Here is a 24,850-nt window from a genome sequence, read left to right as displayed (position 1 = left end):
CATAGCAACATTATTCATAATAGCCAAAAGGTGGAAACAACCTAAGTGTCCATCAATCAACTGATGAGTGAATAAAATGTGGTATATATCCATAGAATGGAATATTATTCAGCCATAAAAAGGAATGAAGTACTGCTACATGCTACAACACAGATGAACCTTACAAACATCATGCTAAGAGAAAGAAGCCAGATGTGAAGGACCACATTTGCAAAGAACTTCACTTGTATGAATTGTGCAGAATAGGCAAATCCATACAGACATAAAGTAGATTAGTGGTTGCCTAGGGCCAGGGGGTTGGGGAAAAACGGGAAGTGACAGGTGAGAGGTGCAGGGTTTCTTTTGGAGTGATGAAGATGTTCACAATTAGACAGTAGTGATGGCTGCACACTTCTGAGAATGTACCAAAAACCTTTGAATTGTACATTTTAATTAAGGTTGAATTTTATGTGAGTTATATCTCAGTAAAGTTGTTAACAGAAAATAATGTACCTTAGAGATCTTTCCATATCAGTAAACAGAGAACATCTTCATTCTTTTTTATAGCAGCATGGTATTCCATTGTATGGATGTAGCATATTTGATTTAACTAGTTCCTCACTGATGGACTTTTAGGATATCTCATCATTTGCTGTTACAATATTGCAATCAATCAATCAATGCATGTCATTTTACATGTGTGTCAGTATATTTGTAGGATAAAGCCTCAGGAATGGAATTACTGGGTCAAAAGGTATATATACATTTATAATCTTAGTCTATATTGCTAAATTTCCCTCCATGGGATTGTGCCAATTTACACTCTGACCAGTAATTTTTTAGAATTCATGTTTCCCCATAGTATTGCCAACAGTGCATTATCAAACTTTGGAACTTTTGCCAATCTGAGATACAAAAAGTGGTATCTCAGGGTACTTTTAATCTGCATTTCCACTATAATGGAAGAGACTGAGCATCCTTTCATGGTTCATAAACACATTTATGTTTTCTTTTTGTATCTTGCATTCATTCTTCTTTTGGGCTGTTGTTTTTCTTACTGATTTCCAAGAGTTTGTTATAAATTAAGGAAAAAAGTCGTTGTAATATGAACTGCAAATTTTTTTCCAGATTGTACATTGTTTCCTCTCTTTGCTTTTGGTGCTTTTTATCATGCAAGTTATTGATTTTTAAGACTGTTTTATTGCAATATCATTCACACAGCTCAACTACTTATTCAGTTCAGTGGTTTTTAGTATATTCACAGGGTTATGCATCTATCACAACAATCAATTTTGGAATATTTTCATTAACTCCTTAGCAGTCACTCCCCATTTCTCCCGAAACCCCCCACCCTAAGCCCTAGACAACCATAAATCTACTGTCTGTCTCTTAGAGATTTGCCTAGTCTGGACATTTTCCTGTCAACGGAATAAGTGGCCTTTTGTGTCTGGCTTCTGGATACCAGTCCCTTATCAGGTAAATGATTTTCAAATCTTTTCTCCCATTCTGTGGGTTGTCTTTTCATCTTTTCACTTTCTTGATGGTATCATTTGCAGCACAAAAAGTTTTTTTTAACTTTGATGATGTTCAATCACACACACACACACACACACACACACACTTTCTTGTAGCTGTTCCTTGGGTCTTTGATGTTATATGTAAGAAGGCTTTGCCTAACCCAAGTTCACAAAGATTTACTCCCATGTTTCAAGCTCTTACATTTACTTCTATAATCCATTTTGAATTCATTTCTGTGTATGGTGTAACGAAGGAAGTTTTGTTTTATGTAGCCAAATTTAACAACCTTTTATTATATGTCTTCTGAAGTTTCATAGTTAGAAAGGGTCTCTGCACTCCAAGATTATAAAAATAAATTCTCTGATTTCCTAGCATACATTTATGATTTCCTCTGTTTACACTTAAATCTCTTAACTCTTCTGTAATTTATCCTGGTCTGCAACATGAGATATAGATCCAACCTTGTTTTTTTTTTGCCTTATCTACCCAGTTGTCCACCACCATCTATTAAATAGTTCATTTGTTCCCCACTGATTTGAGGTGTCACCTTCATGATATGTATACAAAAACATTTTTAAACTGTATAATGAAAATAAAAATAAAGGACAACTGGAAGAGTATGCAGGAAAAGATAAGGAAATAAGTGTGAAAATATAGGAGCCTCATGATTTTATTTTGGGTAGAGGAAGCTCTTTGATAACTTTCTCAATTTTTTCCCATGGGTACTGGTGTGTTTAGGTTTAGGGTACTGGTGTGTTTAGGTTTACTGTAGCTTCTAGAATTAATATTAGCCATTTTCATTCTTCCGGGAAATCTCCCATTTCATCTAGGTTTTCAAACGTATTAGGAAGGAGTTATACAAAGTACTTTCTTATATTTTTAAAAATTTCTTCATATCTGTAGTCATGCTCCTTTTTCTCATTTAAGACTTTATATTCTTTTTTTTTTTTTTGCTGTACGTGGGCCTCTCACTGTTGTGGCCCCTCCCATCGCGGAGCACAGGCTCTGGACGCGCAGGCTCAGCGGCCATGGCTCACGGACCCAGCCGCTCCGTGGCATGTGGGATCTTCCCGGACCAGGGTATGAACCCGTGTCTCCTGCATCGGCAGGCGGACTCTCAACCACTGCGCCACCAGGGAAGCCCAAGACTTTATATTCTTGATTAGGTTTACTTATCTATTTTATTTTCTTCTTCCAATAACATCTTCTGGTTTATTTGTTGAGTCTATAGGATTTTTAGGTTTTTTTGTTTTGTTTTTTTATTGGGGTGTAGTTGTTTTACAATGTTGTCTTAGTTTCTACTGTACAGCAAAGTGGAGTTCCCTGTGCTATACAGCAGGTTCTTATTAGTTATCTATTTTATACATATTAGTGTATATATGTCAGTCCCAATCTCCCAATTCATCCCCCCACCCCCTTCCCCCCATTAGTGTCCATAGGTTTGTCCTCTATTTCTGTGTCTCTATTTCTGCCTTGCCTTTGTAGTTCATTAATTTCTGGATTTTTAAAATGTTATTGATTTATTCCTTCAGTTTTCATTAGCTTTACTGTTCTTCTAGCTCACTGACTTGAAAGCTTAATTTATTTCCTTTTAATTCTCACTTGTTTCATCTAGGTATTTCATCTGTACTTTATTAATTAATTTATTTATTTTGGCTGTGCCACACAGCTTGTGGGATCTTAATTCCCAGCCCAGGGCTTGAACCCAGGCCCTCGGCAGTGAAAGTGCAGAGTCCTAACTACTGGACCGCCAGGGAATTCCCTCAACCGTAATTTATACCCACCTATGTTCTTCGAATATTACAAAGAAATTGTGTTATTTATGTAAAAAAGAGAGATTACAAGAAGAAAACATTTCAAATATCAAAATAATTGAGCAGGGCCAGAACTGGGAGTGAAGCAGAAGGCACTCCCCGTGGGTGCACAATTTAAGAGGGTGCCAAAAACTCACTAATCAAGACAAATGATATCTTGATGCAATAATTTGGAAAATCGAATTGTAAAATTATGGCTGACAGGCTGGCTGCCTGCTTTTATAAATACAGTTTTATCGGAACTAGGGCCAGGACTAGAGTTAAGGTGACTGAGGCATAGCTTAGCAAGTACAGGAGTGGATCTCACTTTTTAAAAAAACTTAATATTTTGTTCACAGATATTTTGGACAATTTAATTTTTGAAAATACTGCATTAAAAATGCACCTTGGGGCTTCCCTAGTGGCGCAGTGGTTGAGAGTTCGCCTGCCGATGCAGGGGACACAGGTTCGTGCTCTGGTCCGGGAGGGTCCCACATGCTGCAGAGCGGCTAGGCCTGTGAGCCATGGCTGCTGAGGCTGCGTGTCCGGAGCCTGTGCTCCGCAATGGGATAGGCCATAGCAGTGAGAGGCCCACGTACCGCAAAAAAAAAAAAAAAAAAAAAATGCATCTTGATTACTAAGATTTGGGGCATCCTCTTAAATTTTGTACCTGATGTGGGTTGCTTTATTTGCCTCATCCAAGACCTGGCCCTATAATTGACTCTTGATGACAGTATAATGACTTTTATATTTCTTTATACTTCTGTACACTTTACAAATTCTGCACAATAAGCATAACAATAAGGATTACTTTGACCATCAGGAAAAATTATTTATTTATTTGTTTGTTTGTTTTTTGTGGTACGCAGGCCTCTCACTGTTGTGGCCTCTCCCATTGCAGAGCACAGGCTCTGGATGCGCAGGCTCAGTGGCCATGGCTCACGGGCCTAGGCGCTCCGCAACATGTGGGATCCTCTGGGACCGGGGAATGAACCCGTGTCCCCTGCATCAGCAGGTGGACTCTCAACCACTGCACCACCAGGGAAGCACAGGAAAAATAATTTTAAAATGAAGTCAAGACTCACTCAATGATGTTCCCTGTAGTTTCACCATGGGGCTTGCAGGAAACAAAAACTAGTATGCGGATGGCCCCTCAGTTTTGAATGGCTTGAACCACCTGGTAATCTAAAGGAAGAAACACATTGCTATTAATATAATTAAACTATCATGGTCCAGGTTATCACAAAGTTGCAACTGGCCGGCACATAGGACTGGTTAGGAATAGAGGAGAAGCAGGTTCAGAGCCAGCTCATTGAGAGCAGCCTTAACATGGTGTAGAAATGAGAGACCAAAGCTGGTGGACATCATGGGAATACCTAACTAGCTCTGTAGCAGGAAAGCTAGTCATCCTTACGCAGTCCCGCTGGGCTGGGTTCACTATAGCAACAATTAACTGCCCATCTTCCTTTGACTTCAGTAGCTGTGGCAAAATCTTCTTTGCTCGACCGGTATGTAATTCACAGTCGGTGATGCTTGCAAAAGAGAGGCCCACGTGCCATAACTCAAAATGCAAGCCAAGCAGTTTGGGGTGGGGAGCTTCAGCTTTATAGAAATGTACAGAAAGCAGGGAGGGCTCTGCCATCTTCCCTCTGGATCTAACATATTTCTGCATAACAATGAAAGAAATGCTTTTGGACCTGCTTCGTTTTTTTCCAATGCGCTTTCCCTTGCAATATGTCTGTAGGCCTTTCAGCTTGAGAGACTAGACGTGTTATTTTACAACTTAGTGACTCACACAGCACATAAGGACCTATTCCAAGAAGAGAACCTTGACTATAACTCAAGTGCTCCTTCTGCTATATTGGAGGCTTTCACATGGAGCCTCAGAAGCTGTCTAGAGGTGAGGCAGAGGGGAAAGAAAATCTTTTTTCTATGTTGCAGTTTGGCCTAAGACTTTGTTCAAAGAAAAGGTCCTATTGCTAAAAATAGTTTGAAACCTATTGTATTGTTATGATGCCTCATGAGTCTAATGTCAAGAAGGCTCTTCTATATTATTCAAAGTTTTGCCAAGCTCCCTTCCTATCAGCTAGGCTTATTCCTTCCCTTAGGCTTTTTCTGGATAGAAAAAAAAAATTAGGGAGGGATAAATTAAGAGTTTGGGATTAACATATACACACTACTATATATAAAATAGGTAACCAACAAAGACCTACTGTATAACACAGGGAACTCTACTCAATATTTTGTAATAACCTATAAGGGAAAATAATTTTTTTTTAATGAATTTATTTATTTATTTATTTTTGGCTGTGTTGGGTCCCCGTTGCTGTGCGTGGGCTCCTTCTAGCTGCGGTGAGCGGGGGCCACTCCTCGCCGCAGTGCGCGGGCCTCTCATTGCTGTGGCCTCTCCCGTTGCGGAGCACAGGCTTCAGTAGTTGTGGCGCACGGGCCCAGCTGCTCCACGGCACGTGGGATCCTCCTGGACCAGGGCCTGAACCCGTGACCCTTGCATTGGCAGGAGGATTCTCAACCACTGCGCCACCAGGGAAGCGCAGGGAAAATAATTTGAAAAAGAATATATATGTATGTGTGTGTGTATATATATATATATATATATATATACACACACATATATATATATACGCATATAAGTGAATCACTTTGCCGTATACCTGAAACTAACACAACATTGAAATCAACTATACTTCAATTTTTTTTTTTAAAAAAAAGGCGACCGCTTTTAGAAAGTCATCAGAATCCAACTCTGAGCACTCCAGAACACCTTCCCTTCCTCCCCAGTCGTGGATACAGTAGATGCCCTTTCCCACACAACCGTTCCCATAGTACAGAACAACTACAGCTCTTAATTTCTCCCCAGAATGTGCCATTGAAGGCTGCAGTCCACCTGGCATCCTCTACCGCCTGCTCCACCAACTCAATCCCAAGGATCTAGGAGGTATACTGAGCCAGAGAGAGGCCAATCACACCTGGGGAAGTAGGAGAGAATAAGAGGAGGGTATTTTAGGGTATTACCAATGAGGTTATGCCTGAACCACTACCACCACCTCCCCACCTCGGCTGCAAGGGCCCTGGGTGCTGCATGGATGGTGTTGGGGAGATAAGCTGCATGTTGATTCTGCCCTGGGCTGCCACTTGCCAGTTACACAGCAGATGTCAAGGAGGATGGTGTTAAGAGTTCACTCCACTCAGCTCCCCCACAGTCCGATACAGTATCTCTGCACCAGCAGTGTTAACCTGGAAAAAGGCATCTGGAGAGATGCATATCTTCAACCCCAGGAGATCTTCAAAGATGTGGGGTTCCCCAAACAGGAGCTGGTAGGGGGACTGCTGATGGCTGCAACGGGTCATAGTGCTAGAAAAGAATAAAAGAAGAAAGCACCTTGGAATGGCAGGCCAACCTATCTCTAGTGGTTGGTTGGAGAGGGAGGCCCCAGCATCTCAGCTAGGAGACAAAGCCTCCATGGCATGGCCCTGAGAGTTCTGGAGGAGTTCCCCTCTCAGGGGATGGAGGTACGTGCAAACACTTGGCCATCAGCAGTGCTGCCTCAGTAATCCACAACCCAGACTATGGCAAGCCATCAGAGTGCGGCTTGCTGTTGGGCTGTCCCAGGTTTACCTTTCCTGGAAGTAAAGTGATGTCAAGTCACAGACTGCTCCTGGCCCTTTGGTGAAAAACTTCTTTACAGTCTCCTTCTGAACACAGAGCTCCTCCTGCCCAGATGACAAAATCAGGAATCAAGCAAAAGCCCACCTCTGACAAATTTTCTCTCCAAGCTCTATGGTAATCAGCCCTGCAGTAGTCAGAAAAGAAGGCACATTACTCAAATCCTATTATAGATAACACTTAAAGCAATGTTCTGTAGGACAAAAAAAAAGCTATTTTCACATCTCAGCAGAAGCACTGCTTTGCTTATTGGCTTTTGACAAATGCTATACAACAGACATGGCACTTTCTCTGGTTTGAGCCCCTTTAATAGTTCTCTAAAGAAAGTGTGAGAGTTATTCTTGTTGTAACCTAGGAGCTAAACTAAGCTTTTGTCCCATCACGAACAAGCAATAACCTTTCAATTCCTTTCATACTTCTCTACTTCAAACATCCCATCCACCCATCCAAACACCACCTCAGAAGACACGCGTCCTAAGAGAAAGGAAAGAAAGGGCACGGAACAGAATGAGCATGGTAACTAAATCCTTTCTTCGAGTTCTAAACGTTTTAAAATTCTTATGTCACTACAGAGAGCCCTATCCATTAGCTCGACACAAGGACATATGACAATAAACTACGTTGGAGTTATAGAGTTAAAAGGCCAGGAATCAACGACCTGGGTTCAAGCCCTATAGCTTTGCTATTTACTAGCTCTTTAACCTTGGGTACCTCTATGCCTCCATTTGCTCAGCTGTGAAATGAAGGGAACAATACCTCTCCCTCTCCAGCCTACTTCACAGGTTGCTTGAGATGATCACATAAGTATTAGAATATTTTGATACAGGCATGTTTGAAAGCTCTAAGTGTATTACAAATGTAAACGTATTATGTAGATTATGAAATTCTGACCATATTCTAGTCTCTATTAAATTGGCTTCTGGAATTAGTAGAACACCTAATAAGTTCCGTGGGCAAAGTTCTTGTGAAAATCCTCAGGAGTCCTCACATGATAACTCACTTGGTAACCTAGCCTCAGACTCTTTGGTTTCATTATGCCAGCAGCATGGTTAACAGGATCCTTGCCATCTCCTCATCATCATCCCCAACACTTCTTTCCAACTCATACATTATATGGATGCGTTTTCTGCTATCTGCCCTGAAACCTCCAAACACCAACTGCAGCATTTTTTTTTTTTGCAGTACGCGGGCCTCTCACTGTTGTGGCCTCTCCCGTTGCGGAACACAGGCTCTGGATGCGCAGGCTCAGCGGCCATGGCTCACAGGCCTAGCAGCTCCGCAGCATGTGGGATCTTCCCGGACCGGGGCACGAACCCATGTCCCCTGCATCGGCAGGCGGACTCTCAACCACTGCGCCACCAGGGAAGCCCACCAACTGCAGCATATTGATAGTAAGGGCTGCTACAGAAGCTGCTCCTTATCCTTTGAGTCTCACCTGCCTTAATTCCTGGTGATGGAAAGTGATGATGGCCATTGTGTGCCCTCAGCTATTGGTGTGGGCTATGTGCTCACACCAGTACCCACCTTCATGAAACAGAAGGCAGGGCTCCAATGGGGACTGTCGAAGGAATACTTCGTAGTACTAGGAAGAAAACAGTACTATAACACAGGCAAAACTAACAAAGTTTGACAGCTCATTATTCATGCTGAGCGACTGTTATGGGCTGAAGTGTATCCCCCCACACACACAAATTCATATGTTGAACCCTCAGTACATCAGAATGTGACCAGATTTGGAGACGAGGTCTTTAAAGATGTGTTTAAGTTAAAATGAGGCCATTAGGGTGGGTCCGAATGCTGTGGTTTCAGTCAGCCACGCTGCCACCCCAGTGGGCCCACCACACCAGTGGGCCTGGAGGACAGTATCAACCAATAAAGGATTATTCTCGAGCCTTAAACTTTAGTGGAATTTGCCCTGCTAGATTTCAGATCTGCTTGGGACCCATGACCCCTTTCTTCTTTCTGACTTGTTCCTTTTGGAATGGGAATGTCTATCCTATGCCTGTCCTACGACTGTATTTGGGAAGCAGATAATTTGCCCAGCTTCACTGGTTCACAGCTAATTCTGTCTTAGGATGAATTATACCTTGACTGATACCTCTCATCCACACTTCATTTAGATGAGATTTAGGACTTAGAGTTGATGCTGGAATGTGTTAAGAATTTTGGGCTGTTGGAATGGGGGTGAATGTATTTTCCATGTGAGAAGAACATGAATTTTGGGGGTCCAGAGGAGAGTGTTATGGGCTGAACTGTGTAGCCTTAGGATTCATACATTGAAGTCCTAACCCCTAGTACCTCAAAATGTGACTGTGTTTGGAAATAGAGCCTTTAAATAGGTGATTAGTTAAAATGAGGCAGTTAAGGTGGGCTCTAATCCAATCTGACTGTTGTCCTTATAAGAGGAAATTTGGATACACAGAAACATCAGGGATGCACAGGTGCACAGAGGAAAGCCCACATGAGGACACCGCAGAAAGGGAGCCATCTGCAAGCCAAGGAGAGAGGCCTCCGAAGAAACCAAACCTGCTGACACCCTGATCTTGGACTTCCATCCTCCAGGACTGTGAGAAAATAAGTTTATGTTGTTTAAGCCACCCAGTCTTTGGGATTTTGTTATGGCAGTGCTAGCAAACTAATGCAGTGATATAAGAAACATGATCACTGCCCTGCAACCTTACTGAGGGATCCTATCCATGAGAGCCCAAAAAGTATGCTCCAGGAAGGCTCAGAGTTGTATCCTGAGTCTAGCACATAACCAGTGCTCAATAATTATTATTGAAAGAAGGTATGAAAGAACAGCAAAGGTATCTGTGTGAAGAATCTCAGCTTATTGTGTACACAATGTGGAATACAATAATCATCCATTTCTGTGAATTCCTCCTGGCAGCAATTCCTAATACACTACTAAGCTGCTATAATTCCATTCTTGCTTATAACTTCCTGATGTAAGCCCATTGTTTCTGTATTTCTTCATATAACCAGGTGCCAACTAGCTTAGTTGGATCCTTCATCTTCCCCTGGTAAATACAGGTCAAAAGCAATCCTGATTCAGTGTTGAGATATCAAAAATCCTTAAAGCCAAACTTCAAACACAAGCCAGTTGCTGCCACAACAGGACACACTATCTGATTTACTAAGTCCTCTTGTTTTCATAATGCATGGGTTCTGGATCCACTGTATTTTCACACAAACCCAAAATAGTGCATGGAAGGGAGAGTTACACCAAAAAACAGTGCCACTTGAGAGGGTAAAAATCAATTAAGGGTGCACTTGACCACTTCTGCTATAATTTCATATAAATGCAACATAAGATGCTTAACTATACTTATACTGAACATATTTTTCCAAATTTTGAAGTTGGTGATTTAAAGAAAGACTGGTTCAACTGTTGTTTACTTGCTGGCTGGAAAGGAATGTTTTCTGGAAGAAGATTCAAATGTCTTTGAGGTCCTAGAAGGATGGGAACTGAAAAACTGAGTCTGACCTGGAAGATAATGGGTAAGTAAATATGAAATACAGTTTCTCCACTGTATGAGCCAAGGTTTTGGTTTCTTCTTTTATAAAATAGAGCCTGAAACTCCTATTCTTACATGGGAATGCCTAAGCATCATATTGCAATATACAGTTGACCCTTGAACAACATGGGTTTGAACTGTGTGGGTCCACTTACATGTGGATTTTTTTCAATAAATACGTACTACATTACTACACAATCTGTGGTTGGTTGAATCTGGGGTTGGTTGAACTCGAGACATGGAACCACAGATACGGGAAAACCAAGGATATGGAGGGCCAACTACAGAGTTATAGGTGCATTTTCAACTGTGCAGAGGGTCAGCGCCCCAACCCCCATGTTGTTCAAGGGTCAACTGTATCAATGTATCAAATCAACACACTGTATACCCTAAACTTACACAATGTTGCCTGTCAATTATACCTCAATAAAATAAAATTTTTAAAAAGAGTGAAAGGGCCTTCTGGTTAAAATAAGACTATTCCTCTTAAAAATCCTACTAAAATGAAATAAAGGAATAAAAAAGACATAAACGTATTTAAACTCATTGATCCACCAATTCTCCCTTCTCTCTCTCTTGCATCATTGTCCTCCCTCACTACTGGATCATTCCCATCAATACACAAGCATGTTCTTCTAACTCTCCCAACTTTAAAAAGAAAAGTAACCTTCTCGAACCCACTTTCCCCTCCAGCCACTGTTCCGTTTATCCGCTCCTCTTTGTAGCAAAGCTCCTCAAAAGAACTGTCTATATTCACTGCCTCCCATTCCTCTCCTTCTATTCACCCACTCAAATCAGGTCCCCACCACTCCACCTAAAAAGCTCCCATTATGGTCACTAACGACCTCCGTGTCATGCAGTTCAAAGGTCAATTCACACTCCTCATCTTATTTGACCTACCAGCAGCACTGGCACAGCTGATGAGCCCCTCCTCCTCAGTTCGCTGTCTTCACTAGGCTTTCAGGATCCCACACTCTCCTGGTTTCCTCTGACCTCACTGGCTGCCCCTTCTCAGTCATCTTTACTGTTTCCTCTTCTCCTCCCAGACATCTTAAAATGGGAATGCCCCTGGGCTCAGTCCATGTTCCTATTCTCTTTCTATCTACTCTCACTCCCTTGGTCATCTCTTCCAGTCTCATGATTTTAAATAACATCTACATGTTAACAACTCCAAGACTTCTAATTCTTGAACCTCATCCTAACAGATCCAACTACCTATTTAACATATCCACTCAGATGCCTAATAGGTATCTCAATGCAACATGTCCAAAATTGAGCTACTAACCTCCCCCTACTCAAATCTGCTCTGCCACAGCTTTTTCCATTTCCGTAGATAGTAACTCCATTGTTCCACTTTCTCCTCCCAAGAACCTAGAGCCATTTTTCACTCCTCTCTTTCTCTTATACCTTTCACCCAATCAATCAAGAAATCCTGCAGTCCTGTCTTCAAGATATATCCACCTCCACTGCTCCTCCCACTGGGCTATATCATCTCACATCTGGATTACCACATGAACCTCCTAACTAGTCTCTCCCTGCTTCTACCTTTCCCTACAACAATCCATACACAATACAATAGCCAGAGTGATCCTGTTTAAAACCTAAATCATATCATGAGATGCCCGCCCCCCAATCAAAACCTCCAATAGCTCAGAATAAAAGCCAAAGTCCCAACAATGACCTCTGAGGCACTACAAGATCTGGTCCCCATTAACTATCTTACCTCTTCTCCTATTACTCTTCTGAGTCTACCTTCAATTCCTCCAGAAAGCATGCCATACTCCTACCTTAGGGCCTTTGCCATGGCTGTTCTCTTTGCCTAGAATGCTCTTCCCTCAGACCTCCACATGGCTGACACCCTCATTTCCTTTAAGTCTTAATTCCAAAGTTTCTCAACCTTGGCACTATTGTCAATTCTGTGTTGTGGGGGGCTTTCCTGTGCACTGCAGGATGTTTAACAGCATCCTTGGCCTCTACTCACTAGACAGATACCAGTAGCACCATCCAACCATCCCCCAGTGGTGACAACCAAAAATGTCTCCAACGTTGCTAAATGTCCCCTGTAGGGCAAAACTAATCCCAGTTGAGAACTGCTGCTTTATTCAAATATCACCTTCTCAATGAAGCCTACCTTGATCCCATTTAAAATTACAACCCGCATTTCTCCCAAACTTATGACTTCTCATCCTCCTTATCCTGCTGTATTTTTCCCATGGCATTTGTCTTAGTCTGTTTGGACTGCTAAAACAAAAGTACCATAAACTGGGTGACTTATAAACAACAAAAATTCCTCAGTTCCAGAGACTGGGAAATCCAAAATCAAGGTTCCGGCAGATTCAGTGTCTGGTGACAGCTTCCTCAATGACGGCTGCTGTCTTTTCACTGGAACCTCACATGGCAGAATGGACAAGCTAGGGGCTTCCCTGATGGCGCAGTGGTTAAGAATCTGCCTGCCAATGCAGGGGACACGGGTTTGAGCCCTGGTCCGGGAAGATCCCACATGCCACGGAGCAACTAAGCCCATGCACCACAACTACTGAGCCTGTGCTCAAGAGCCCGTGAGCCACAACTACTGAGTCCATGTGCCACAACTACTGAAGCCTGCGTGCCTAGAACCCGTGCTCTGCAACAAGAGAAGCCACCACAATGAGAAGCCCACGCACCACAACGAAGAGTAGCCCCCACTCACCACAACTACACAAAGCCCGCACACAGCAATGATGACCCAACACAGTCAAAAAAATTTAAACAAACAAACAAACAAATAAATAAATAAATGAAAAGAATGGACAAGCTAGTTCTCTGGGGCCTCTTTTATAACGGCACTAATCCTAATCATGAGGGCTCCACTCTCATGACTTAAGCACCGCCCAAAGGCCCCAACCTCTTAATACTATTACCTTAGGGGTGAGGATTTCAACATATGAAATTTGGAGGGACAGAAACATTCAGACCAGCACTGCACTTATCACCTTCTAACATATTATATAATTTACTTTATTATGTTTTTTTTTTAAATCTGTCTCCCCCCACTAAAATATAAGTTCCACAAGGGAAGGGATATTTTCTTCATTATTGTATCCTAAGCACCTAGAATAGTGCCTGGCATTTGTAGGTACTCAATTGTACTTGTTGAATGAATAAATGAAAGAAAGAACAGAGATAATGGAAGAGAAGACAACAAGAGCAAACCAGATAAGAGGCTGGAATGGCAACTGACTTAGCAAGATGAAGGAAGCTACATCCGGATTGCTTACAAAGGGGGATCAGATGAGAGGTAAGGCTTATCTGCTCCACACAAGCCTGGAAAGGCTCAAACTTGAAGTGCAAGGAGACAGAGATGGGATAAGGTACAGGGTTAAAAACAGGGTTTGGTTGAAAGTCTGGACATAAAACTGGTAAACAACCTCATCCTACTAAAAACCTCTATCCTTCTGTAGCAGGAGGTTGGGGATTTTTTTTCCCTTAGGAAAAAATGAAAACACAAATACCAGGAAACACCAGGCAGAGTGGTGGCACAGGGGTGGAAACAGGAAGATTCAATGTAAATTCTCTCAAGAAACCAAATAGTCCCAGAGTAATGATCTCCCAAGAGAGAGATATGGGCCCCCCACCCACAAGCACCAGCGGTGAAGCCAAGAATCAACAAACCCACTCAAGCTGAATTGACAATCAATTTAAAGCCTCATGCTTAAACATGAACAGTCAGGCAACTACCACCAGCTATTTGATTAAAGCCTTCATTGCAAAAGACAATACCCAAAACAAACAGGGGAAAAAGATCCCTGAAGGAAGCAGACAATTCAAAAAACAGGAAAAAAAAAGGCAAAAGCAAGATTAAAAATATATATATATGTGTATATATATATTACATTATTTAAAAAAAGAAGATGCTATACAAAAGGAACAATCAGAGAACAAGCAAAAACTTTTGAAAATTAAAAGGTGGTAGAAAAAAGTCAATAAAAATGTTGGCATTTATTTCAAGAAAATTTCACAAAAAGAAGAACAAAAGGGAAAAAGATGGAAAATAGAAGAGGAATGAGTAGCAGATTACAGAATCAATTCATGAAGTCCAAAATCCAAATAATAGGAGGTATAGAGAGAAGAAAGAAAATGAGAGGAAGGAAGTAATTAAAGAAATAATACATCACACCAGTCAGAATGGCCATCATCAAAAAGTCTACAAATACTATATATAAAATAGATAACTAATGAGAATGTACTGTATAGCACAGGGAACTTTACTCAATGCTCTGTGGTGACCTAAATGGGAAGGAAATCTAAAAAAGAGTGGATATATATATATATATATATATATATATATATATATATATATATACGTATAACTGAATCACTTTGTTGTACAGCAGAAACTAATACAACTTTGTAAAGCAACTATACTCCAATTTATAAAAAAGTCTACAAATAATAAATGGCGGAGAGGGTGTGGAGAAAAGGGAACCCTCCTACAGTGTCAGTGGGAATGTAAATTGGTGCAGCCACTATGGAGAACAGTATGGAGGTTCCTTAAAAGACTAAAAATAGAGTTGCCATATGATCCAGCAATCCCACTCCTGGGCAGATATCTGGAGAAAACTCTAATTTGAAAAGATGCATGCACCCCAATATTCATAGGAGCACTATTTACAATAGCCAAGACAAGGAAGCAACATAAATGTCCATCGACAGAGGAACGAATAAAGAAGATGTGGTACATATATACAATGAAATATTACTCAGCCATAAAAAGAATGAAATAATGCCATTTGCAGTAACCCATAGATGGGCCTAGAGATTATCATACTAAGTGAAGTAAGTCAGACAGAGAAAGATAAATATCATATGATATCACCTATATGTGGAATCTAAAACAATGATACAAATGAACTTATTTACCAAACAGAGGGCATCCCTGGTGGTGCAGTGGTTAAGAATCTGCCTGCCAATGCAAGGGACATGGGTTCGAGCCCTGGCCTGGGAAGATCCCACATGCCGTGGAGCAACTAAGCCCGTGCACCACAACTACTGAGCCTGAGCTTTAGAGCCCACAAACCACAACTACTGAGCCCATGTGCCACAACTACTGAAGCCTGCGTGCCTAGAGCCCACGCTCCGCGACAAGAGAAGCCACAACAATGAGAAGACCGTGCACCACAACAAAGAGTAGCCCCCACTCACTGCAACTAGAGAAAGCCCACGCACAGCAATGAAGACCCAACACAGCCATACATACATACATACATACATACATACATACATACATATATACATAAATAAAACAGAAACAGACTCACAGATATAGAAACAAACTTATGGCTACCAAAGGGGAAGGGGCAGGGGAGGGATAAATTAGGATTTTGGGATTAACATATACACACTACTATACATAAACTAGAGAAACAACAAGGATCTACTGTATGGCACTGGGAAGTATATTCAACATCTTATAATAACCTATAATGGAAAAGAATCTGATAAAGAATATATATATATATATATATATATAACTGAATCAGTTTGCCGTACACATGAAACTAACACAACATTGTAAATCAACTATACTTCAATTAAAAAAATAAAAATAGGGAATTCCCTGGTGGTCCAGTGGTAAGGACTTGGCACTTTCACTGCAGGGGCCCAGGTTCAGTCCCTGGTTGGGGAACTAAGATCCCACAAGCCACGTGGCATGGCCAAAAATATAAAAATAAAAAATAAATTAAAAAAATATTAATACAGGAAAATTTCCCATGTCTGAAAGTATTAGTTTCCAGCTTGACAAGGACTAGAAAGTGCCCATCACAATGAATGAAAGAAGGGCCACATGGTCATGAAGTTTCATGGACAGAGATTCCCTAAAAGCTTCTAGAGAAAAAAAGAGGGGAGAGATTATCTACAAAGGAATAGGACTTAAAGTAGCATCCAGACTTACACAATATTAGCGGCCAGATGACAATGAAACCATGTCTTCAAATTTATAAAGGCAAATGATTCAAACCTAGAATTTGAAATCTAGAAATACTCTCAGCCATATGTCAGGAAAGAACTAAGACATTTACAGACATGCAAAGACTCAAAGTTTACTCGTAGGCACCCTTCCTCAGGAAGCTAATGGAGGTTGTATCCCAGCTAAATGAGGATGTAAACCAGAAAAAGGAAGACAGGGGATCTGAGAAACGGGGAAAGACAGAAGAACAGCAAAAGGAGTCCCAAGATAACAGCTAGGCAGAAGGCCTCAGGAGCCTAGGAGGGAGACTCCAGAAAAAAGGTCTTCAGGGAAAATACTAAACTCAAGTTTTTGACCATATGGAGAATATTGATGAATGTCTGACAGAGTTCTTAGAGCACTCAGAAAAAAAATTAGCAATAGGTTCATAGAAAATTAAGCCAATGAGAAAATGAGGTAATTATTCAAGCCAATAAAAACTAAAAGTTATAAAATCCATCATATTACATAGGACTAAGCAGTTATTTTTTTAAAAAATGAAGCATACAGCAGAAACTAACACACCATTGTAAAGCAATTATACTCCAATAAAGATGTTAAAAAATGATCAAAGGATTGATCCAAGAAGAAGATATAACAACTGTAAATATTTTAAAAAATGAAGCATATTATTATGTGGAAAAAAAGGTACAGAACTGTGTCCATATTAAGCTACCTTTTAGCTAAGAAGAGGGGAGATACAAATATGTTTCCATTTTTTAAAATAAATATAAGTGAATAAAAATGTTACCCATAGAAGGAGGAAGGGAAGTGGGCAGAGGGGACAGAAGTGAAAGCTAGACCTCTTTAAGTACACCTTTATGGGACTTCCCTGGAGGTCCAGTGGTTAAGACTCTGCACTTCCACTGCAGCGGGGGCGGGTTCAATCCCCGGTCAGGGAACTAAGATCCTGCATGTGGCGCAGCCAAAGAACAAAACAAAAAGAAAATACACCTTTATTTTGTAGATATGACTTTGAAACCATGTAAATATCTTACAAAATTATAAAACAAAAATGTAATCAAAAGGAAAAAGAAAAAAAATCAATCCCTAAAATTAGAAAGCAAGAAGAATGAAGGAAAAAAAAGAATCCATGTATCATGTCAAGTTGGTGATGTAACTACAAAGAGATGAATTCCTTCAGAGCCACAATAATTGGACAAAAAGAACTGGACAGAAATCTTGAGCTCTTTTCAGTAATCATTTGTTAGTAATAATACTAGTATTGTTGTTCTGAAATTATATGTAAAGAGTAGGATAGAATAAATAAGTACAGCTGACCCTTGAACAACACGGGTTTGAACTGCACAGGTCCACTTATATGAAGATTTTTTTCACTAAAGGTGTACTACAGTACTACACGACGCACGGCTGATTGAATCCACAGATGTGGAACCACAGATACGAAGTGGATTTTCGACTGCACGGGGGTTGGTGCCCTTAACCATGGCCTTGTTCAAGGGTCAACTGTAAGTATGCTAATGTTGTCAGGACTAAAGTTTTAATGGTAAAAGACAAGAGATAAAAATATAAAGTCAAAGGATTTAAGTAAAAACTCTATAATTTTTAATTTGATTTGGACATATTACTGTGAACTCATGATATATTTTCTTTTTAAAAATATTTCTTAGCTCTGTCCACTAAAAAGGCACTGAAATATGACCAACTCAGTATAAAAAGCACGCAGCTAGAACCCTGCCATTTCCCACTAAAAGAGACAAGGATTCCTTAAAGAAACGGCTGATTCCAGCTCCCACACATAAAATGGACTAGATGTGCTAGAAATATCTTATCATTCCAGAACTATCACGGCCATCTAGGTCTCACAGCCAATTTAAAGAGGTTCCAGTTAGCCCAAAATGCAGCAATTGGAGTACCAAAAAACCCCTAGTATCTGCAGTAGATTGAAACATATCAAGTATGTTAAAAATCTATGAGTTGGGCTTCCCTGGTGGCGCAGTGGTTGAGAGTCTGCCTGCCGATGCAAGGGACACGGCTTCATGCCCTAGTCTGGGAGGATCCCACATGCTGTGGAGCGGCTGGGCCTGTGAGCCATGGCCGCTGAGCCTGCGCATCTGGAGCCTGTGCTCCGCAGCCGGAGAGGCTGCAACGGTGAGAGGCCCACGTGCCGCAAAAGAAAAAAAACCCACAAAACTATGAGTTCCTAATGATACCAAAACAAACACATTAACTGATCATCTTTTGAGGAAGGCGAAAGAACCAAGGATTTATCCTGCCTTACCTGTAAGAGTACCTTAGAGCAACCAAAGGGTTGATAGGGAAAAGTTATTTCTAGAAGAATTCCAGCTAATAAATGATAGATTTAGAACATAACTGCATTGCAACCCCCCCCCCACCCCGCCGAAATAAGAGATCTAGGCACTGATCACTAATGACAGCTAAACCATTAAGCGAAAAGCTGACAGGGAACTTTTCAATGAGTGGATCAGACTGATGACACCTGAATCTGCTGTTCAATGTTAACATCACCAAAAAAGAGAGCCCATTAGACATCTACATATAAAAACATTCTTGCCAAAAATCAAACCTGAATCTGACCAACGCTCTAGATCTACCAGCTTAGAAGAAATACAGGGGATAGAGGAAGAACATTCAATGATATCAAGGGGATTCGATCAGCAAAATCCAGAATGGGAGAATCTCCAGAGGAAAACCAACCAGTTTGTTCAAAAAGTAAATTGCAGGGACAAAAAAATTAATAGGGAGGGGTACTTACAAATTAAGAGGCTAAAGAGACATGTTAATCAAATGCAATGTATATACCTGTTTGAATCCTGATTTGAACAAGCCAACTATATCAATTAAGCTTTTTATGAGATAAAACAGTGCCAAATCTGAACATTTACTAGGTAGTTGATGATATTATGGGATAAATGTTTATTTGAAGGTGTGACAATGGTATAAAACTATGTTAAAAAATTAAGTCCTTTCTGTTAAAACTCATGCTGTGGTATTTATATCTTATATGATATAATGTCTGGAATTTGCCTCAAACAAATCCAAAGGGGCTGGTGGAAAGTGGGTGAGAGTATAGTGAAAGCAAGATGGGCCATGTGTTGATAGTTACTGAAGCTGGGTAATGGGTACATGGGGTTTGTTATACCATCTATACTTTTATACGTTTGTAATTTTCCACAACATAAAATGAAAGAAAAAAAACAAGTACAATAAAGGAAACAAAATCTTAGTGCATCTACTTGGCTCAGGAGTGAATATCTACAGTCATAACAATACAGATGCTAAATATCAGTGAGACCGGTTGGTTGGACTGGAGTGGTGATGATGGTGGTGGAAATAGAAAGAAAAGGGTAGAGTCAAAGTATATTTAGAAAGGAAAACTGAACGAAATAAATAAGAAAACAAAAAAAAAAGAAAAGAAAACTGAAAGGACGTGGAGATTTATTATATGTGGCTGAGGAGGAAGTGGTAGGATTAAGACAGAGGAGTCTAAGAGGACATATGTTTCTAGTACATGTTGCTACCATTTACTAAGGTGAGAAAAAAAGGGCACATTTGGAAAGGGAAGAGGGTAAATTTAGTTCAGGGCAATGGTTCTCAACAGGAGACGATTGTGCCCCACAAGAGATATCTGGAGGCATTTTTGGTTGTCACAACTCACGGCCTCTAGGGGCAGAGGCCACGGATGCTGCTAAACATTCTCCAGTGCACCTAATAGCCCCACACAATAAATAATCATCCAACCCAAAATGTTAATAGTGTGAAGGTTGAGAAATCTGGATCTGGGCCAATGCTGATTTGAAGAGCTCTACAGGAAAACTAGGCGAGGATGTTCAGTAGCCTTTGGAACCCCACCTCCTGAAGCTCAAGATGGAGCTGGTATGCAAATATAAGTTTAGGAGTTGTCAATTTACAGGTGGTCATCCCAATCATCAGCTACAGTGGCGTGCAATCTCCCATGAATAATTCAAAAAGAAGGCCAAGCACAGAGTCCTGGAGGACACCAACACTTATCGTGGGAAAGAAAGGGAGAAAAAGATCCCATGAGAATGACTAAGAAGTGGCCACTGAAATAGGAGGAAAACCATCAGAGAATGGTATCACAGAAACCAAACAAAGACAGTGTTCCCAAGGAGGAAAATAAGAATAATAAGTGGTACCAAAGGCAGAGAAAAGTTGAGTAAGTTAGGGGCAGAAAGTTTCCATTTAATTTGGCAAAACGGAGCTCACTGATGACTTTGGCAAGATTAATTTCTAGGAATTGTTGGGGGCAGAAGCAAGAACCATCAGATTTTTTTTATTGAATATGTTTATGAACTGAAAGAAAAGAGCCGATAGAGATGGAGAAAAATAGGTAAAGAAACGGGAGAAAGAGGGAATGTAAAAAAGGAATAAGGGAACTGGGGAGAGAGGAGATGAGTCCAAGATAGTGTTTCAGGGAAGAAGAATAGCCTTGGACAGGTAGAAGACTAACAGCATTTCACTGAGATAGGAGGGAAAGGAGGGGTAAGATTTCAGGGAAATTGGTAGATGGTAGGGGAAGCAGCTAAGGGAATTCTCATCTGTTGGTCTTAATTTTCCAGTGAAGAACCAGGCACAGCCATCTGTCAAGAGCAAGGGTAAAGGTGATGGGATAGGAAATTCGAGGAGAGGTAAGAGTTTGGAATAGTCACTGAAGACAATAGGAGAAGAAGCTGACAAGGGTCATGTAGGAAGATTTCTGGAGAATGATCCTATGATGGGAGCTGTGTTCTAGCCAGGAAATCTTTGAGGTCAAGATGTGTCCTATGAGAAGGCACCACCCAAGTGTCAGACAGCTGAATCATTAGGAGGATGGGTGCTGTAAGTATAAACAGGGAACAAGTATGTCAGTTGGAAGTCCTGTTTCTTTTGCCTTTTTAAGTTCCAGGAGGGCAGGCACCATGTTTGTTTGAGTCACCACTGGATCCCCAGGACCTAGTCCAGTGCCTGACACATAGTAGGTACTCAATAAATAGTGGGTGCATGAAATAGAGGGATACTAAAATGTCTGAGGCCAATCTAATGATGTAGATGCCTTACGCCCACTCCCACATCTCTCATGATATGTTTCAACCTTGTTCTGCTGAAAACACTAGCCTTCCAAATACAGACACCTGCCATTTTCTATCCTGCCCTAATCAGTATATCTCTGTCCTAAATTTCCCTTGTATTAAATTCCTTGGATGCTTGACATTTGCAATAATGGATGCAGTTCTCTCTCCTCCTCTCCACCCTCTCTGAAATGAAACACTAGCAATGTTCTCTCCACCATTAAGAAGTACACTTTCAGAACAGAACCCCTCTTCCCCTGTAGCACTAGAAGAGCTCTATTATTAAAATGTCAGGCATGCTGCTGTTATAGACTACAATGCCTGGGGTCATCTTCAACCAGCCTTTGTTCCTTACTACCTGTGCCACTTGACTGTGTTTCTTGGGGATGTTTTTCAGATGGTTAGACAGTACACAGACTATGTTCCTGTCTATGGAAGGAAAAAGAATTTGAATTACATGGTTTTCTTCCTAAAAGATTATTTAGAATAAAATGTCTAGCAACTCAAATCCCCTAATCCAAAGAGGCATATGCAAATACGAAGAAGCAAAGTACCTATTTCATGCTCAAGGCCATTTTTCAGAGAAAACCTGTTTCCTGGTCCGGCCATTAAAAAGCTTCTTCTTAATGGAGCTAGTCCACAATATTTTCTCTCATGCCACAAATGTGCAATATGATAATGTCTGCTTTCTGTTCAGATTTTAAGAGGGAAGTAAAATATAATGGGTTTTGTTTTTCTGTTAGTGAATAACAGAACACTGACGTCATATACTCATTTAATTCAGCACACAGGGGAAAAAAAGAAACCCAAGTGCCTACCCTAATGAACTGTAGTTTAAGGCATATGGATATTAAACACTGTGACCAATATAAAATGATGGTGTTTCAAGTGGATTTATTGAAAATGGTAAGTCCAGGAATGGAATCTGGGAATGGATACTGGAATTAAGTCTCAGAAATATGCCACTGTGATTTCTCTCACCAGCACTCACCTCCCCTACCAGTTCTTTTAAGGCAGATTTATCACAGAAAGCTCTTAATTTTCAGGGATATGGGGATGTGAAATAGAAAGGGCATGTCTCTAATAAGCAGGAGACTGCTCCCAGTACAGTAACATAAAATGATAACGATGATGATGATGATGATGTTGACAACAATGATGATAATGAGAGAGCAGCAGCAGCAGCGTCAAAATTTATGAAGTGCTTACTAGGTCTCAGGCATATGGCTTTTAGAGGAAGAAAGCTGGGGGAGCGGGGAGGTTGATTCCTAGCACTATAATACAATGACTACTCACCAAAAAGTATCCCCAATTAACCTTATTTTTTAATGCTTTTTTTTTAAATTGAAGTATAGTTGATTTACAATGTTGTGTTACTTTCAGGTGTACAGCACAGTGATTCAGTTTTATATGTATATATATACATATATATATATATATTCTTTTTTAGATTCTTTTCCTTTATAGGTTATTACAAAATATTGAGTATAGTTCCCTGTCCTATACAGTAGGCCCTTGTTGGTCATCTATTTTATATATAGTAGTGTGTATATGTTAATCCCAAACTCCTAATTTATCCCTTCCCCACTTTCCCCTTTGGTAACCATAAGTTTGTTTTCTATGCCTGTGGGTCTATTTCTGGTTTGCAAGTAAGTTCATTTGTATCATTTTTTTTGATTCCACATATAAACGATATGATATTTGTTTTTCTCTGTCTGGCTTACCTCACTTAATATGATAATCTCTAGGTCCACATTGCTGCAAATGGCATTATTTCATTTTTCATAGCTGAGTAATATTCCACTGTGTGTGTGTGTGTGTGTGTGTGTGTGTGTGTGTGTGTGTGTGTGTGTATCACATCTCCAATTAATCTTCTGATCACGCTCTGCATCAAAGGTTTCCAATTCAACTTTCTCCTTTAAAGCCACCATATTTCCCACTCCTCTCCACTCCAACAGACACTGTTCTCTGCACCCTCCCCTTTCCTCTCAGTTTTTGGTTTGTTATTTCTACTAGTCACAGCCTTTGACTGACCTCTCCAAGTTCCCAGGTAGTACCCCACTGTCTTTGGATTGCCATCTGGACCTCAGTTCACAGAGAAGGTGGACTTATTTCGGTAGCCATTGATGACAGGCTGGAGAAGGCAGAAGGACAGGAGAGGGACAACAGGTCAAATAAAACCAAGGAGGACAATACAAAGAATGAAAGAATGTTCTCTGGATGAGAAAAAATAAATGATGCTTGCTTGGAAGGTATGGCATAGGTGAAATTCCATGACTGAGAAGATCAAACTACTCCATAGACACTCCATAGGAGAAAGGAGTTCCAATCTTGCCGTAAAGCAGGAGTCAGAAAACTTTTTCAGTAAACGGCCAGACAGTAAATCATTTTAGGCTTTGCAGGCCATATGGTCCCTGTCACAACTATTCAACTCTGCCACTGTAGTGCAAAAGTAGCCACAGACAATCCATAAACAAGTGAGCTCAGCTGTGTTCCAATAAAACTTTATTTACAAAGTCGAGCAGCAGAGCAGATTTGGCCTCAGGGCCACAGTTTGCCAACCTCTGCCACAGATTAAATTCTGCCTTTCTGCGGCCTCATTAGAAGTTTTCCAAAGTCTGGAATCTTTCTAAGGAGGCAGTAGCATACTGGTTGAGAAAGTGGGCTCTGCATCAGATCAACATGAGTGTAAACCTTAGCTCTGGCACTTTCTAGATGTGTGTCCTTGGTGGAATCACTTAATCTCTCTGAGCCTCAAGTATTCATCTGTAAAATGACACTGTCTATCCCTCAGTGTGACTGTAAATAGTAAACAAGACAATGATACATGTTACTCACTTAGCATAGGGCCTGGTCCCCAGCAAATGCCTGGTTAAGTATTGGCTGATAGTATTAGCTATTAAGGAGACTTGGTAGATAAAGGATAGGGAAGTAGGGGTTTACAGAAGGTATAATAGGATGGAGAAAGTAACAGAGCCCCTCAGATCTGGGTGCAGCTGTTGTCACATTGACTCCATTGAGCATTTGTAGGTAAGATTCCAGTCTCTGTAAAATTTTCTTCTGAGCTTAGAATTTCACCTGCAAAAGAAGATAAGCAGTGAAACAAAAGACTTCTGCAGTATCACCTCAAAGAATAGAAAACAAACAGGATAAGAGAAGGTTGTCTCACGGATTCTTGGGTCACGGTCTCAGCAGATAAGGAACTCAGAATGATGGAACAGCAACAGACCTAATGAGGTACTGGGAAAAGGTCAAGTGAGCTCTTGTGTAAGCTCACCATTTCAACTGACCTTTCAGACTGAACATTCCAGCTATATGTT

At 40.7% G+C, this 24,850-nt stretch overlaps 1 protein-coding gene across 1 annotated transcript in view; it reads right to left on the bottom strand.

Moving 5' to 3' along the window:
• TRMT2B (tRNA methyltransferase 2 homolog B) overlaps nucleotides 1-24,850 on the bottom strand; it is a 36,486-nt gene that overhangs the window by 5,513 nt on the left and 6,123 nt on the right. The window contains 16 exon segments of the mRNA XM_081223029.1: nucleotides 4,376-4,443; nucleotides 4,447-4,475; nucleotides 4,705-4,716; nucleotides 4,719-5,052; nucleotides 6,054-6,239; nucleotides 6,243-6,277; nucleotides 6,448-6,481; nucleotides 6,483-6,663; nucleotides 6,928-7,022; nucleotides 8,411-8,458; nucleotides 8,462-8,557; nucleotides 21,889-21,955; nucleotides 23,561-23,616; nucleotides 23,620-23,664; nucleotides 24,474-24,596; nucleotides 24,600-24,608. Coding sequence (XP_081079155.1) covers nucleotides 4,376-4,443; nucleotides 4,447-4,475; nucleotides 4,705-4,716; nucleotides 4,719-5,052; nucleotides 6,054-6,239; nucleotides 6,243-6,277; nucleotides 6,448-6,481; nucleotides 6,483-6,663; nucleotides 6,928-7,022; nucleotides 8,411-8,458; nucleotides 8,462-8,557; nucleotides 21,889-21,955; nucleotides 23,561-23,616; nucleotides 23,620-23,664; nucleotides 24,474-24,596; nucleotides 24,600-24,608 — 1,418 coding nt within the window.

Source organism: Mesoplodon bidens, assembly GCF_964165515.1.
Source record: "Mesoplodon bidens genome assembly, chromosome: X".
Lineage (NCBI taxonomy): Eukaryota > Metazoa > Chordata > Mammalia > Artiodactyla > Ziphiidae > Mesoplodon > Mesoplodon bidens.
Note: the sequence above shows the minus strand (reverse complement) of the source record. Positions and strands in the feature narration are given on the sequence as shown.